The 14,235-nt window shown below is 53.5% G+C and overlaps 1 protein-coding gene across 2 annotated transcripts in view; it reads left to right on the top strand.

Annotated features, from left to right (window-relative positions):
- Window positions 1-14,235, top strand: part of ACSF3 (acyl-CoA synthetase family member 3) — a 68,561-nt gene that overhangs the window by 25,735 nt on the left and 28,591 nt on the right. For both annotated transcript variants that reach the window (XM_076348910.1, XM_076348911.1), the window contains exon 7: window positions 11,816-11,942. In XM_076348910.1, coding sequence (XP_076205025.1) covers window positions 11,816-11,942 — 127 coding nt within the window. The remainder of the gene's footprint in view (window positions 1-11,815; window positions 11,943-14,235) is intronic.

Here is a 14,235-nt window from a genome sequence, read left to right as displayed (position 1 = left end):
AATAATGAAACTGCCAAGCCGGAGCCAGTCCTGGCCGCAGTGGGGACATGGGGCTGTGCTGCGAGGCAGCTGTGCCGTGGGGCAGCAGTGCCTGGCAGCATCGAGGGCTAAGGGCGAGCACGGTGGGGCAGATCTGGTGGGATGCTGAGCACCCTGGTAGGAGTTGGGCTCCAAGCTGTCTCTTCTCACCAGCCTCTCGGCTCCTGCGAGCAGGTGATCTTCGTGCCGGGGGTTAGGCGCATTGTCAGGGCAATCTGTGAGGCGTTCACACCTCTGCTCCGCTGTGCAGAAACCTTCCTGACTGCGAGCAGAAAGAGCGCCTGCCTTTGCCAAAGAAATTATTTGCTTAGCTGTACAGAGCCTCGCAAGGTCACCGCCTTCCCTGCTCGTGTTGGGCTGAGGTTTCTGCCTTCTGCTGCCTCTTGTCAACAGAAGACAACAGACTTTCTCCGAGCTGTTTCTTCCCCGCTAACACTGTCTCTCCCATTAGATGCTGGGGGATCGCGCCGTTTCCTTTCACGTTGTCAGCCTTTGGACAAGTTTGCGTGTCCTCCCGCAGTGAGATGCAAACAGGAGCTCGGTGGCATCGTGGCGGTGGCAGAGGAAGGTGTGTGGGTGGCGGGAGCGGGGAGGTGGAGAGTGTTTCTGCTTTGCCATCCGGTAACTGCCTGAGCTTGCAGCAGGGGACTACTGTAATTTGCAAAGCTGGTTTCTGGCGCACCCCGAAGATCAATAATCTACTTAGCTGAAAGTTTGCTGGATCTGTGTTCTTCCCTTCATTTTCTCCCATCCCTTGATTAGAGCGCTGGATTCCTTTCATGCACGTGCTCCAGCCTTCCGATCTCCTTGCAGCTCTCATGAGCCTTGTGGTCCATTGCATACAGTTTGCTCGGGTTTTCTAGCTGGCTCTCGTGCCGCTTCCTTACTAATTATTCCTGCACCTTGGGCTGTGAGCTGGTTTCCTGAGCTGACCCGGAGCCGTGTGCGATCAGGCTGTTGGCCGTGCCCTGCACTGCTTTCTCCCTTGTCTTGTTCGCTGCCCAGGCTTGGCTTTACGTTTCCCCTTGGGTGACAGCAGAAGGATGAACCTGCACCGTCACTGCCAACACCGAAACAATGTGCTCCAGCCTGACACAGTCGCTGCACGGTCTGTTCCCAGCTGAGGATGCTCTGCAACCTGGTGTGAGACAGGACCACCCGTGGTGGAGCAGCATGGGCAGGAGGTGGCACTCCCCAGCAGAGTCATGGTGGCTCCAGGCTGGGTGCCTGCACCCTGACACAGTGTCCCCCACCTCCTCCCCGCACAGGAGCGTGGCGATGCGGAGCGTGGTCCCCCGGAGAGATGCTGTCCTTCGAGTGCTCGGAGAAGTGCTCCTCCTCCGATACACCCCTGGGGAGCAGAGGTGTGGAAGTGAACGTCAGGGAACAGCAGCAGCTTTCTCTGCTTTAAGCCATCCCAGCTATTGCTCCTATAGCCGCTCACGTCCAAAGCAGTTCCCAAACATTTAACCTGCATTAAGCAGCTGCCTGTTGAGCTCATCTAATCCTATAGGATCAGGCTCTTTACCCAAAGAGCCTGGGTGTTGTTGTAGGGGAAGCTGTCAGCGCTTCTCCTTACCCATGGCCCTGGGTGCTTTTTCTCCTGGTCTTTTTTTCCCTTAACTTTCTGGCAGCCCGGGGATCTCGCTCTCCCCATGCCTGGCTCCGGCGCACAGGAAAGGGTTACAGCTTTCCAGCGCCGAACGTTTCAGTTTGCTTTGTTCAGTGCGATGCATATTTCATACGCTTAGCTTCCCAGCTGGCAGAGGCCTGGAAACCCTGCGAGCTGTCGGGTATTGTCTCTCTCCTTCTTTATTTGTTTGTTTGTTGGTTGGTAGGTTTTTTGGGTTGTCATTTTTGTTGATTTTTTTTCTTTTTTTTCCCCTTTTCCAAATTGCTTGCTTGCACGAAAGCCAAACCCCAGTCCCTGACAATAGGGGTCTATCAATAGATAAATGGTTTCACAGCTGTATCTAATGCAGTGCTCTAGCCAGGGCTTTTATGGTGAGTAATTTTCTCATGATGAGTCTGCGAAGGGAGCCGTGCGGGACGTATGGGTTGCAGGAGCTGGCAGCAGGAGGACGCTGCAGCCATGGGCTTTTCTCCCCCCGCCAAGTTTGTAATTATCTCGTTGTTTATCCATATGCAAGCTGTCGTCCTGGACGGGAACCGTCTCGGCTGCGGCCGTCCCTCCCGAAAGCCACCAGCATCTCCTGGCCCCTCCTCCCTGTGCCCCCTGCGTCTCTGCCATCTGCTAGCAGCTTGCCTCTGGTTGTCAGCACCTCCGCGGGGCTGCGGGCATTGGGGGCAGCTGGCACCGTCACCCTTTGTTAAGGCTGGAGGTCTTGGCCGTTGATGCCCCTGTGGAGGGGACCAGGAATGGCTCCACCTCGCTCACGTTCATCCCAGATCTCCGGAGAACCGGCGGGGAGGTGCTCGGTCACCACTGAGCTGCCAGGGTTCTCTTGGAGGCTTCCTCCAAGGTCTGGGCACCCCCGTGGCTGCTGCCAGGGGTGGGTGTGGACACCGTGGACTTCGGTAGTTGGCACCTCTCTGGGCCAGGTCCCATGTGGATGTGCTGTTGCACGTGCACCTCTTGTGTGGTGTCTCCTCTGTCTCATTCATCTAGGTATTTTGAAACATCTGGTGCGAGTGTACCTGGCTCTTCTCCTGCGTGTAGCTCCTGAGGCTAGAGATAGGCGTGTGCCAGCCGTGACTGGCATTCCTGAAAATGGACAGGTACGGACATGCTGGTGGGGATGTGACCGCCTGGCCCAGGGAGTCCTGTCTCTGGCTGACCCAGGCAGGCACCCTGATTTATTCCTTTCCTATCCTGATCAGACCTCAGCCTAAAACAGTTTGCTCTTTGTCCTCAGTGCTCCTACACTTCCAGAACATCTCTCCTCCCAATGGTACAATTTTTCATCTGTTTTCTTGTCCCTACTGCATCCCATCCTCCTGTACTGGTACCTCCCGCAGGTCTCTCGATGGTGAACCTTACCTCCGGCATCCCAGTTCCATCTCCCATCAGCAGCTCCCTGCTGTAGGTGCAGGATGTGCCGTATGGTGCTGAAGCCTCGTAGGATGCCTTCACCAGGACAGCAAGTCGCTGATTCAGGGTCGAACTGTTACTTGGGACTTGGGGTGAAATTCAAGTTGAGCTACGGAGAGCCGAAGGCTGGCTGACGACGCTGCCTGGCTGACGAGGCTGCCTGGCTACCACAGGGGCTCGTGGGATGCTTTGGGCTTTGTCTCCGCTGCCTGGGTCTTTGCCCACCTCATGAATCTTGCCCTCAACCCCGTGATCTCTCCCATCAGTAGCCACCTCCCAGGCCGGCAGCGTGGGGATTATGTTGTTGAAGGCAGCCTGGATTAGATCTGCTGCTTTTCTTCTATCTGGAACATCAGTCCTCAGGTTTTCTGGCACAATCCACCCTTGGTAAACTCATGTTGCATTTTTTCCCATTTTCCGTTTGCCTCTGCTTCTTCCAAAAACTCCTTCCAAAGGCCCCGCAGCGTTGGACACTGCAGTTGTGTATCTTCCAGTTACAATTTCTGTTTCACCATGTTCCTCTCATCTCCTCCGTATCCTGTTTTGTGTCCTGCCCAAGTAATTCAAGTTTCTCCGCTTTGTTGCCCAGGCTGCTTTCATTACTGTATAAACATTTGGGCTGCTTCTCATTGATCACATCCAGTGCCTTAGTCAACTCGGTCAGTAATTGCATTCTCATATGTATTTATATCTCCTTTCTTCTTTCTGTCTGTCCTCTGATTTTTTTTTTAATTTGTGGCCATAGCTGTATTTTATTTCTTCCTGGTAGTAAAAGTGGAGGCAGAGATTATGTTAGCATCATGTCCCCTTGTTTTTCAGATGAAAACTTTTCTTACCACAGGAGGAGCCTTGATGCCAGAAGACTATTTCCTTCACATTCAAATTGAATCCATCTGTCAAGAAGAACCGTCTTTCCACAAGTGTTTCCTTTGAACTAACCTCTGTCATAGCACCCTCAAAATCTCTGTTAATCTCTTTGTTATTGTTTTATGCTTTCATTCCTCCTTGTAGGGAGAGGAAGACTTGAGATATGTGTCCTTGGTCCCCTTCGCCAGGCTGACAGTCTTGGTTCTCCCAACGTGAGGGACAAGGGGTGGATTCCTCTCCGGTCCCATCGTGGCTGGTTTCGGTCTTCAACCCTTTTCTGTATCCTTGCCTGTGCCAGGGGAGCCTGGGACGCTGGGGTGTTCGTGTTTGGTGTTGTGAGGCATGGATGAAAGCAGATCTCCTGCCCACACAGTTGCTGGTGCTTGTTTCTACTCAATTTTTGCAACCTCACACCTGAGTCCTTCTGAGCTGTGGGTTCAGCCCACATACTTACAACCTGCCTCCTCCCGTGATATGCTTGTTGGACCTCCATCGGGTCGTGGAGGCTGTTGCTGCTGTAGCATGTCTCGGAGATGTTTGCCAAAGAGCCCTGGCCGTGGTGGGGGAGATGCGGAAGCAGAGACCAGAAGAAAATGGGACAGCCTCTGCCCCAGAGTGCTTCCAGCCAAAGGGAGGAGGCACCGGCCGCCGCGGGACGGCTTAGCACAAGGAAGCAATTAGAGGTTCTCGGGCAGCGCGATCGTCTGTAGTCACAGCACATCACAGCCTCCCTGACCTCAACTTTTAAGTGAGGCTTATGAAAAATGAGCCGAAGGTGGGCCACTAATTGAATCCTTGCCTGGTCCTCTGCCTGCCCCCGAGCACAAAATCGGAGCGGGCATTGTGAGGGCACGTCAGGAGCCTTTCTCTAATGAAGAGAGCTGAGGGAGCGGGAAGATGTGCTGACATCTTGCCTCGTTTATTATCTTCTGAAGCCTGCAAACAAGAGGCATGAGAACAGCAGCGTGGAGAGCTGTTGGCGTTTCTGGAATAGTGTTACACATCTAATTTATGGTGTTAATATAGATCAAGAAGATTTGGGTCCGTGGAACAACTGCGGGGAGGACTGACCTTTCCCAAACTTGGGTTGTTTTCTGTGGTTCTTTTGGGATCATCTGGAGTTAATCAGTCTGGTAACTTTTAAAAATCAGTATTGCCTAAAAATATATACGAACACTTTTGTTTTCAGTGGAGCAACATTTGCTGTAAGTAGAGGGTTGGGTTTTTTTGAAAATAAGTTTCAGTGTTCCAGCTCCACTGTGCACCAGCCTTGCTTTTAAATTTATAACCCTTCAAAATGAAAAGTAAATTGATTGTGTTATTCCCAGCCCTTTTATAAAAGTTAACATTGCAGAAACAGATGTGAAATGTGGCCTCGTAGATTACAGTCTGGGCTTGGGGTTTTTTGGTTGGGGTTTTTTTTCTTTTTCTTTCTCTGTACTGTGTCCCCAAGGAGCAGAAACCTGCCTTTTTCCAGCAGGAGGAAAATTATTCTGTGTCTAAATTGCCTCCTGCTTGCCTTCTGCAGGATGCTGCAGGACACGTAGCTCAGAGGAACGATAATGCTTTTACAAAACCACGCAACTTAGCAGGGAATTTTTAATTATGAATGTGCATGAGAGTTCAGATTGCCTGGGAATTTGGTAATGCTCTAGCAAGCCTCGCACCTCTAGGACATCCATTCAAATATGGCCCGGGGAGACGGTGACTAAAAGGCACTGTCAAGCGGATTATTGGTCTCCAGCTTCCTTTTAGGAGGCAGGAGAGCATCTCCTCACCTCCCTCGTCACCCACCACACCAGTCCTGGATGTAGCGTGATCCCCCGGTCTGGAAAAGGAGGGTCTGGGCAAAGCCTGGAGCTCCCGTGCTTTCTCCAGGTCGGCCGGGGCTGAGCTGTTGGACGCGGCGTTGGGGCAAGGCTTTGCTGCATCGCAGCGCTCTCCGGGCCACCAGAATCTTGAAGGGGTGAGTGAGTGGTCTCATGAGGGACAGGGAGCGTGTCTGGAAGCGCTGGTGGCAGGTAAGCTTCTGCAGCAGCGTGGTGGTGAGCGCGGCAGGGCATTCGTGCTCCGCAGCTCGACCCTGGGGGTGCAGGGGGCAGGTGGGGCAGTTCTTCAGGCTTCGTTATATTATTTTCCGTGCTCTGGCATGTTTAAAAAAAAAAAAAGAAAGAAGTTACTACTCTGTGAGAATTGCTAAACGGGCTCCATCACTTCCATAAACCTCACACATATAAATTATTTTCTTCTATTAGTCACTTAAAAGGCTAGGTTGCTTAATTATTTTGATCACAGTAATCACTTATTTACAAGGTGGGGAAAAGTGCCAAGCACTTCCAAGCTGAGCAGCACGGTAGGGCTGTGGCAGAGGAGGCAGGGCTGCAGAAACATTCCCTTCCTCCCCACAAATGTAAATGCATTTGCTTTTCTTGGTTGCATCAGTGATGGTGCCCAGCCCGTGCGCGCCCCGGGCTTTTCTCTCCTGCTCTGGCAGCAGTGGTGGTGAAGGAAGCTGGGCTGCTCGGAGCCCAGGGTGGTGGGAGCTGCAGGAGTGGGGTTGGCTGCGGGGAACTGGTCCTTCACGGAGCAAGGGCTGCGGAGGAGTCGGAAAGCAGGCTGTGGCTGGGTGGGAGGGTGGAACAGGGAGTGGGGACCCAAGGATAGAAGCGTAAGTAGGGAAGAGCAAAAGGAAAGTGATACGAGTTCTGCAGGCCCTTGCACTGCCCTCCTCCCTGCTCCACTTCACCCCATCCCGGGAAACCACTCATCTGCAAATGCACTGCCTCACGCTTCTGGGGTGCAAGAGTTGCAAGGTCCCGTTGGACTCGATGATCTTAGAGGTCTTTTCCAACCTCAATGATTCTTTGATTCTTTGATTCTTTTAAGGTCCCTCCTGAGGGAAGATGCTCTGATCCGCAGCCTTCGGTACTCACCCAGGGGAGAGGTTCAGATTGTTATTTTTTGGGGGGCAGGGGGAAGGAGGGGTCTGGTAGAAGTGAAATGTGTCCCCCTGAAACCTACTGTTTGCAACCTGAAGAAGGTGTTTCGGTCTTTTTCCTAAAAGCTTGTCTGCCTTCCTCCCGATCCTATCAGCCCGATAAGAAGTTATTACCTCCCCGTACAAGCCTCGCCTTCCAACTTTCACTCTGTGTCTTCCACATGTTTCTGCTCAGGAATCCGCAGTGCCTCCTCTGCTTCCCAGCGAAAGACATGCCGCTCTGAGCCTACCTCCATAAAAGTCCCTAATTCCATTAAAGTCCATTACAAGCTCCTCTCCCGCAGTTCCCGGAGGAGCGCGGGGCAGCGTATATCAGAGACCGCAAGAAAACAAATGGCCACTTTGAACAAATCCCAGGGCCGCTTGCCAAGCGGGGATTCCCAGCTACTTACAAACCGCCCTCGCTTCCTCCTAATAAAGAGGTAGAATGGAAGCAGGGAAAATATGCGTTTTATAATCACCCAGATTTGGTCCTTCAAAGGATTTATTACAACCTTTTATTTTCATGCGTGGAAAATGTAATCTTATCTAGTATGCCGGCTGGCCCAGCTCAACTCGCCGAATCGGTTTTACAGCGGAAAGCTTTCAAACAGCAACCTTCAGGGGCACGCTGTGCCTGGGTGTTAAAGTTGCTCGAATGCATTAAAGCAGTTGAAACGTGCATTAAAATATGGCACTAGGAGAGGAGGATATCTGTGCAATTAGCAATCTGATGCTTTCAGCAGCTGCTTGCAACGTCGATCCAGTGTATCAACAACGGGTGCCACTGAGATTTGACGGAGAAGGGAAACAAACACACTAGCCATGCTGCTGCCGCCAAAATCCCGCTCTCAGAGTGGGTCAGCAGCCAGCTAGCTTGGGGTCCGTGGGAGTTTAGCAGGGATCAGATGCAAGGGGTTGTAGGAGATAAGCACCTTGAACCTTGAATTTTAATTTATGCTGTTTGCAAGCAGCAGAAGCTGCTGGCGCTGGGGTGGTTTGCGTCCCCTCTGCTACACTGGGGAGCAGTGCCAGTGACATTCGGAGTTCAGCAAGCAAAATCCTATTAAGATAACGTCACGGCCTTTCTGTTTTACTGTTTGCAAGCCAGCCATAACATCATTAAATTACACAACAGGGAGGTGCCTGCTGCCAAGGAGCTCTTCTCGAGATAAGATGTGGGTTGAGCCGCTGCCAAAATTTGAGTTGATATGACAAGAAATTTGGAGCTGGTTCAAGGCTTGATTCACGCAAGACATCGCAGCGTGCAGGTAAACACTGTGCAGGATTGGTCCCTGGGGCAGCTCTGCTGCTCTGAGCCGGGGCACGGCACGGGTTGTGCAGGTGGGGCAGTATCTGGCGCTGCCGGCTGGCACCGTGCAACGCCTGTGCAGGGCAGGGCTCAGCCGGGCAGGCTGGGCCTGAAGACGTTTGTCGCAGCCAAATTTACACCCGTTCTTGCGTTCAGCGCCGACAAGTAGAAAACAAAAGCTGGCAGGATCTGTAGATGAAGCTCAGGCAGCTGTTAGCAGGTCCTTGCCGTCCTGACCTCCGCCACCCCCTCCCCAACCCTTTCGGGGGAGTTGGAGGCACCCCAACAGCCAAAGGGATTGACTTCGGGGGCTCGCGCTAGTAATTAAAAGGCCTGTAATGTGAGGGCAATTTCGATAGTCCGCTATCGCTAGCTGAGATGGGGCGGATGGGATCCAGCGGGGTTTGCAGGGAGGTGAGCGGGGTGGAGTTGCCCCCCGGGAGAAGAGGTGTCGCTGGCAGGGTTGTAAGGGCTGCGTTACCCGATGGGCAAAACTGGAACCAGGAACACTGGGGGGACTGAGGTGCTCAGGGAAGTTGCCTGTTTTGTGACGCCACGGCTGGACCAGCAGGAAAAGGAGCGAGAAGAAAGAGCTGCGTCATAAAACTACACGCAGCCTCTGTAACAGCACTGAAACCCTGCCTTGCCAGTCCCTCTGCATCACCCACCACGTCCCTGCCACGCTTGCCCACGCGGGCTTTTTGCCTCTTGCCCTTCTGCTGCTGCAGGTACGGAGGTTCGGTCCTGGGCTCTCCTGGATCCCAGGTTTCTCTGTGCTGTCCTGCTTGTGGATAGTCTGGTCCTCGGGTTCCCTCTTTCAGATCCCCAGGGGAGAACTCATCCAGCACCCTCCTCACCTTGCCATCATTCAGCTAAACTCCCGTCATCAGCATTAGGGACCTTTTTCTCCTGCAGTATCTTCCAGGCAGTGGAGATGATGCACAGCCAGGGCTCTGGGGGCATTTAGGTGATTCTGTAGAAGTGCCTGGGCTGTATGTGCACAGAGCCCCGTGTCACCCCACCCTCCGAGACAGGACATCAGGAAGAAATGACTTAAAACAAAAATTGTGTCTTAAAAGCAGCTTTCCAAGCATTTCCCATTAGAGAAGCTTTGTGTTGTGGTTTAACCCGGCAGGCAGCTAAACACCACGCAGCCGTTCGCTCGCTGCCCCCCACAGTGGGATGGGGGAGAGAACCGAGGGGAAAAAAAAAAAGGTAAAATTTGTGGGTTGAGATACAGACAGATTAATAGGACAGAAAAGGAAGGGGGAAAATAATAATAATAATAATGATAAAAGAATATACAAAATAAGTGATGCACAATGCAATTGCTCACCACCCGCCGACCGATGCCCAGCCCATTCCCGAGCAGTGGTCACCCCCCCCGGCCAACTCCCCCCAGTTTATGTACTGCGCATGACGTCCCATGGTGTGGAATGTCCCTTTGGCCAGTTTGTCTTGGCTGTGCCCCCTCCCAGCTTCTTGTGCACCCCCAGCCTTCCCAGTCGGTAGAGCACGGGAAGCTGAAAAGTCCTTGACTGGTGTAAGCACTACTTAGCCACAACTAAAACATTGGTGTGTTATCAACATTGTTCTCACCCTAAATCCAAAACACAGCACTGTACCAGCTACTAGGAAGGAAATTAACTCTTTCCCAGCCAAAACCAGGACACGCTGTTTCCATCAAAGGCTGCACGAAGCCTCCCCTGCCCTGGTATTCTGCCTGGCGCTCCAGTACTGCTATTACTGCTCTCCCTCACGGCTGTGTTCCTGGCATTGCTGGCTTTCGGGGTCCCAGGTGTATCTCATCCGTGTTGCAGCAGCTCAAGTACAAAGTGGCTCAGAGTTCCCGTTACCGGAATGTTCTCTGTGAAGGGGTGGAGCGATGTGCACAGGCACATCTCGCAGTGACCTTCCATCACGGCAGTGGCTTTGCACATCTTCCCTGCAAAGGACTTGAGGTTAACACAGTCCAACGAGTGGTGCGACGTTCGTGCCTCTCCAGTGCCTCATCTCTTAGCCTGCCTGCATCCTCATAATTACAGAGCCGTGTATGTTCAGGGGAGATGAGGTACCGTGCCGTGTCAGGCAAGTCTGTGACCTTCCTGCAATTCTCCAGTTTCCATAACAGCAGGATATTTGTTTTGTTGCCATAGAAAACCTCCCCGTGCAGGTTTGCAGGGTACCGAGTTGTCACTACAACCGTTGCCTTCCAGTGAGTCTGAAAGGAGCCGCGTGTCCCCGAGAACAAATCAGATGGTGTTTCCTGCCACCTCCTCAGGAAAAAAAAAGTGTTAGATTGACAGTTTTGGAAAGTGAAGTTTTCTGTCTATCAACAGAGCAGACAGCAGCGTGGCACAGTCACGGGAGCGCATCATCTCCTGCCTCCCCCCGCCTCGCAGCGGCTGCCCTCCTGGCCGCATCGCCCGGCTGCGGCGGGCAGGAGGATGGTCCTCATCCCCGAGGACACTGCACATCTAGTACGTCTAGGGTGAGTGGTGGTGGTGCCTTCAACATCAGACCAGGATCCGATCTCCCAGCTGCTGTGGGACAGGCGTCCACCCTTCCCTTCCCCGGGGAGGGCAGGGCTTCGCCGCTGCCGGCCCAGCGACAGGTTGCTGCAAGTGCCAAGAGGTGCAGCTGGTGGCTGGTGTCCCCGGCGGCTGCTATTTCCATGGCTGAGCCATCCACTCACCCCTTCAGCTTGCTGCTGTCACGGCGAGATATACAGGCCTGGAGGGCAGCAGCACTCCGGGGACCGACACAGAGTTGTCAGGGATGCGTAGGTCTTTCAGGAGGCAGCCTCTGTGACCTGCTTTCATCCATCCCCCAAGAGCCTCCGCTGCGGGGAAGGGCAGTCTTGCCAAGGAGAGATGGGTGATGGGCTCCCTGGGCGGGTGGGTGCCCCGATCAGGGCGCCTGGAGATCGCAAAGCACGACACGCTGTCTCTGCTGATGCCACCCCCGCAACACCTCCCCCCGGACCGTGCTGAGGCTCCGGGGGCAGCGAGTGGGGACTGGGGGGGTTTCCCGAATGGTTTCCTGGGGGACAACCTGACCCTGGCAGAGGCGGATGGGTGCTGCGGTGGGAGCAGGTCGCAGAGAGCTCTTGTGAAGCCTGTCTGCATCAGGCCGTCCAGGGGTCAGAAAGGACCATCCCTTTCCCAAGAATATTTCCCGACCCTTTTCCAAGAGTATTTCCCGCATGTTTACATGCGAGACCGCTCCTCTCCTTTGCCAGCAGCTGGAAGGCGTCAGCCTGCCTGGACTGCTGTTCCAGGATGGCAGTTCTTGTTTTCATATAACACGGATGTGTATTTTCGGTGCTTTTGAATATCGAAGGCACTTAGGTGAGCCCTTCCACCTGAGGAAAGAGGTCCTGCAGGTGGGCAGGCTGCGTCGGAGGTCGGTAAAGGCTGGGAGGGCACACGGCATGGGTCCTGCTTGTCCCCCACCGCGCTGCTTAGCAAGCCCCGGTGCTGGGGGACAGGCGGTGGAGGCGATGCGGCTGCAGGGACGACTGCTCGCTGCTGCTCCCCGGGATGCATTCACTGTGTGCTTGTCCTAGGTGACACCGGGTCTCGAGGGCCAAGAAGGGGAGCTGCTCGTGAAGGGACCCTCCGTCTTCCGCGAGTACTGGAACAGACCCAGAGAAACAGCAGATGCCTTCACGCCTGACGGCTGGTTCAAAACAGGTACCGCGATGGCTTCCCCACGGCGTCTGGCAGGGGACAGCGAGGGGAGGGGGGGGGGGCAGCAGCTCCCTTTCGGCTCCCAAGGTTCTCCGGCTGCTGGGGGGGGTTTGGAGATGGGGGGTCGCAGCCTGGCTGGGAGCGCGGGCTGGACATGCTTCCAAATGCCGGGCTTCGCTTGCGTTGGCCATAATTAGTCCACCGAGTGATGGGGTATGTTTGGGGTTGCTTGCTTGTAAGCATAATATACAGGTGCTTGATGTTTTCTGGGGACTTAAACATTGCAGGCGGGTGGGATTTAGCTTAACTTACATGGGGACCGTGTCAGTGGAAAACCCCCCCACTAAGCTCCGAGGTGCTGGATCCGTCCTGCCTCCCCTCTCGCCGCCGGCGTGGTGTCTGCGGGGGAGTTCGCTCTCCTGGTCAGGGCTGAGTGTTTAAAGGCAAGGTGTGTAGGGTTGAAGCCACGAGCATGGGCAGCGCGGCCGCGTGGGGTGGGCTGGGGTCGTGGGCTTGGCCACCGGCGTCGCGTGGGAGCTTTTCAAGGAACCGTCATTTGTCAGTCAGAAAATACTAATTGATGGAAAGCTGAACTTTCTGGGGAGAAATCACAGCGGGTGTCTTCAGTGTGGGAGCAGTTCGGGAAGGGGTTTTGAAATTGCCAGAACATTTTTTTAAAGTGAAAAGTCTGAGTCTTCCAAATAAAGAGACCTTTTAATTTGAAACCAAGGCTCATTTTATTTTTACATAATACCTTGTGGAAATGCAAAGGAAATGTTTCTTTTTCTGCGTTTTCTCAGGATTTGCCTTTCCCTTTCAACTAAAAGAAATGTTTCTGAAACATGAAACGTTTCCAGGGATGGGAACACCTCTGGTATTTGCTTCTTTCAAATCAAATTTCACCAGAAGATCATACCCTAATAATAATAATACCTACTGCAGGTGGGTCCTGTGTGCGCCTTGGTAGGTTTTATCAAATATTTGCAAACAGAGAAAGGATCCCGTTATCCCGTGATAGCAGCGGATGCCGTCGGGACCGTCCCTACCTGAAGCTGCTGTGGCTGGGATGGCAAGTTCTCGGAGGAGAACTCTTACGGCTAATCCTGCCCATCACGTGGGATAACAAATTCAAGAGGGTACCAGGCTGAAGACCTTTCCCAAACAGAATAGATGTGACAGGCCATGAATAAGTTATGTGCTTCAAATTAATACCCCTGCTCTACGCGTGGCGTGGCGAGCGGTCCGAGACCTCCTCGGTCTGAGTTTCCCGTCGCCCGGCGCCGTTCTGCAATATAGATTAAATACTAAACCAGCCGCGGGACGGGTTGGCAGGCTCTGGCCCCGGCTGCCGGTTGGTATCTCGACGTGCCCACCTTTCTGCCGCCGCCGCCGGCGGCCGGGAACCGTTTGGGCAGGGGGGTAAATACAGGCAGCGCGTTTGTCTGCCTGCGCCGAGCCCGACCGCTGATTAATCTTGCCAGTGCAGAAGGGTGGGATGGCTCATTTCTGCCTAACCTTAACGTGTACGCAGCTCTGACTTTCCCATTCCCCTCTTTTACTGTGTGTTAGCAGTGCCGTCGAGTCAGGAGTCAGGCTGGATTTCGGATGCCTTCTGTGTAATCTTATTTATTTACGGTTCTTGAAGAAGCTGTGATTTATTATTATTGTTATCCCGAAGCAGACGTGGAGCTGCCCTGCCGGCAGTGTCACCACGGGTCCCCATCCCGGGCGGGTACCGTGGGCTGGGACTGGAGCATCATCAAGCGAAGTGCAGGGTGCAGGGCAATCAGCTTTAAAAATTTTTTTAGTCAACGCTCCTGATGAATATTTCAGATGCAAAGGAATAGCATGCATTAATTATTGCAAAGAGATGTCTTTAGGAGAAAATGATTTTGAAATTCAGTTTAATTTCATTGTAATGCGCTGCAAACAGGAAGGGAGTATGTGTGTTTAATTGGCTCTCGGGGGTAAGGCCGGGAAGATGGCATGCCTTTGTCACAGGCCATTAGTGATACAGACTGCATAATGAGAGAGTACAATCAGCTCACAGCTGCCGGCTCCTACGGGGAGAGAATGATATTAAATAGAAATCAGTATAAATTAAACTTAACCCTTTCGCTCGCTGAGCAAAGCTCAGAGCTAGAAATAAGGGGGGGGAGTGGAGACAGGCGTGGGGGGGTTCGGGCTGGGTCGGGGGGTGCCTGGCCGACCCCCCTAGAGGCAGACCCCCGGCCGGGCTGCCTCCCCGACGTCCCCCGCAGCTGCCTAGGGAGGACAGCAGGCTTTTCTCTCTCTT

The sequence above is a fragment of the Aptenodytes patagonicus genome, chromosome 11 (assembly GCF_965638725.1).
Source record: "Aptenodytes patagonicus chromosome 11, bAptPat1.pri.cur, whole genome shotgun sequence".
Lineage (NCBI taxonomy): Eukaryota > Metazoa > Chordata > Aves > Sphenisciformes > Spheniscidae > Aptenodytes > Aptenodytes patagonicus.
The sequence above is the reverse complement of the archived record's forward strand: the minus strand, read 5'-3'. Positions and strand labels throughout refer to the sequence as shown.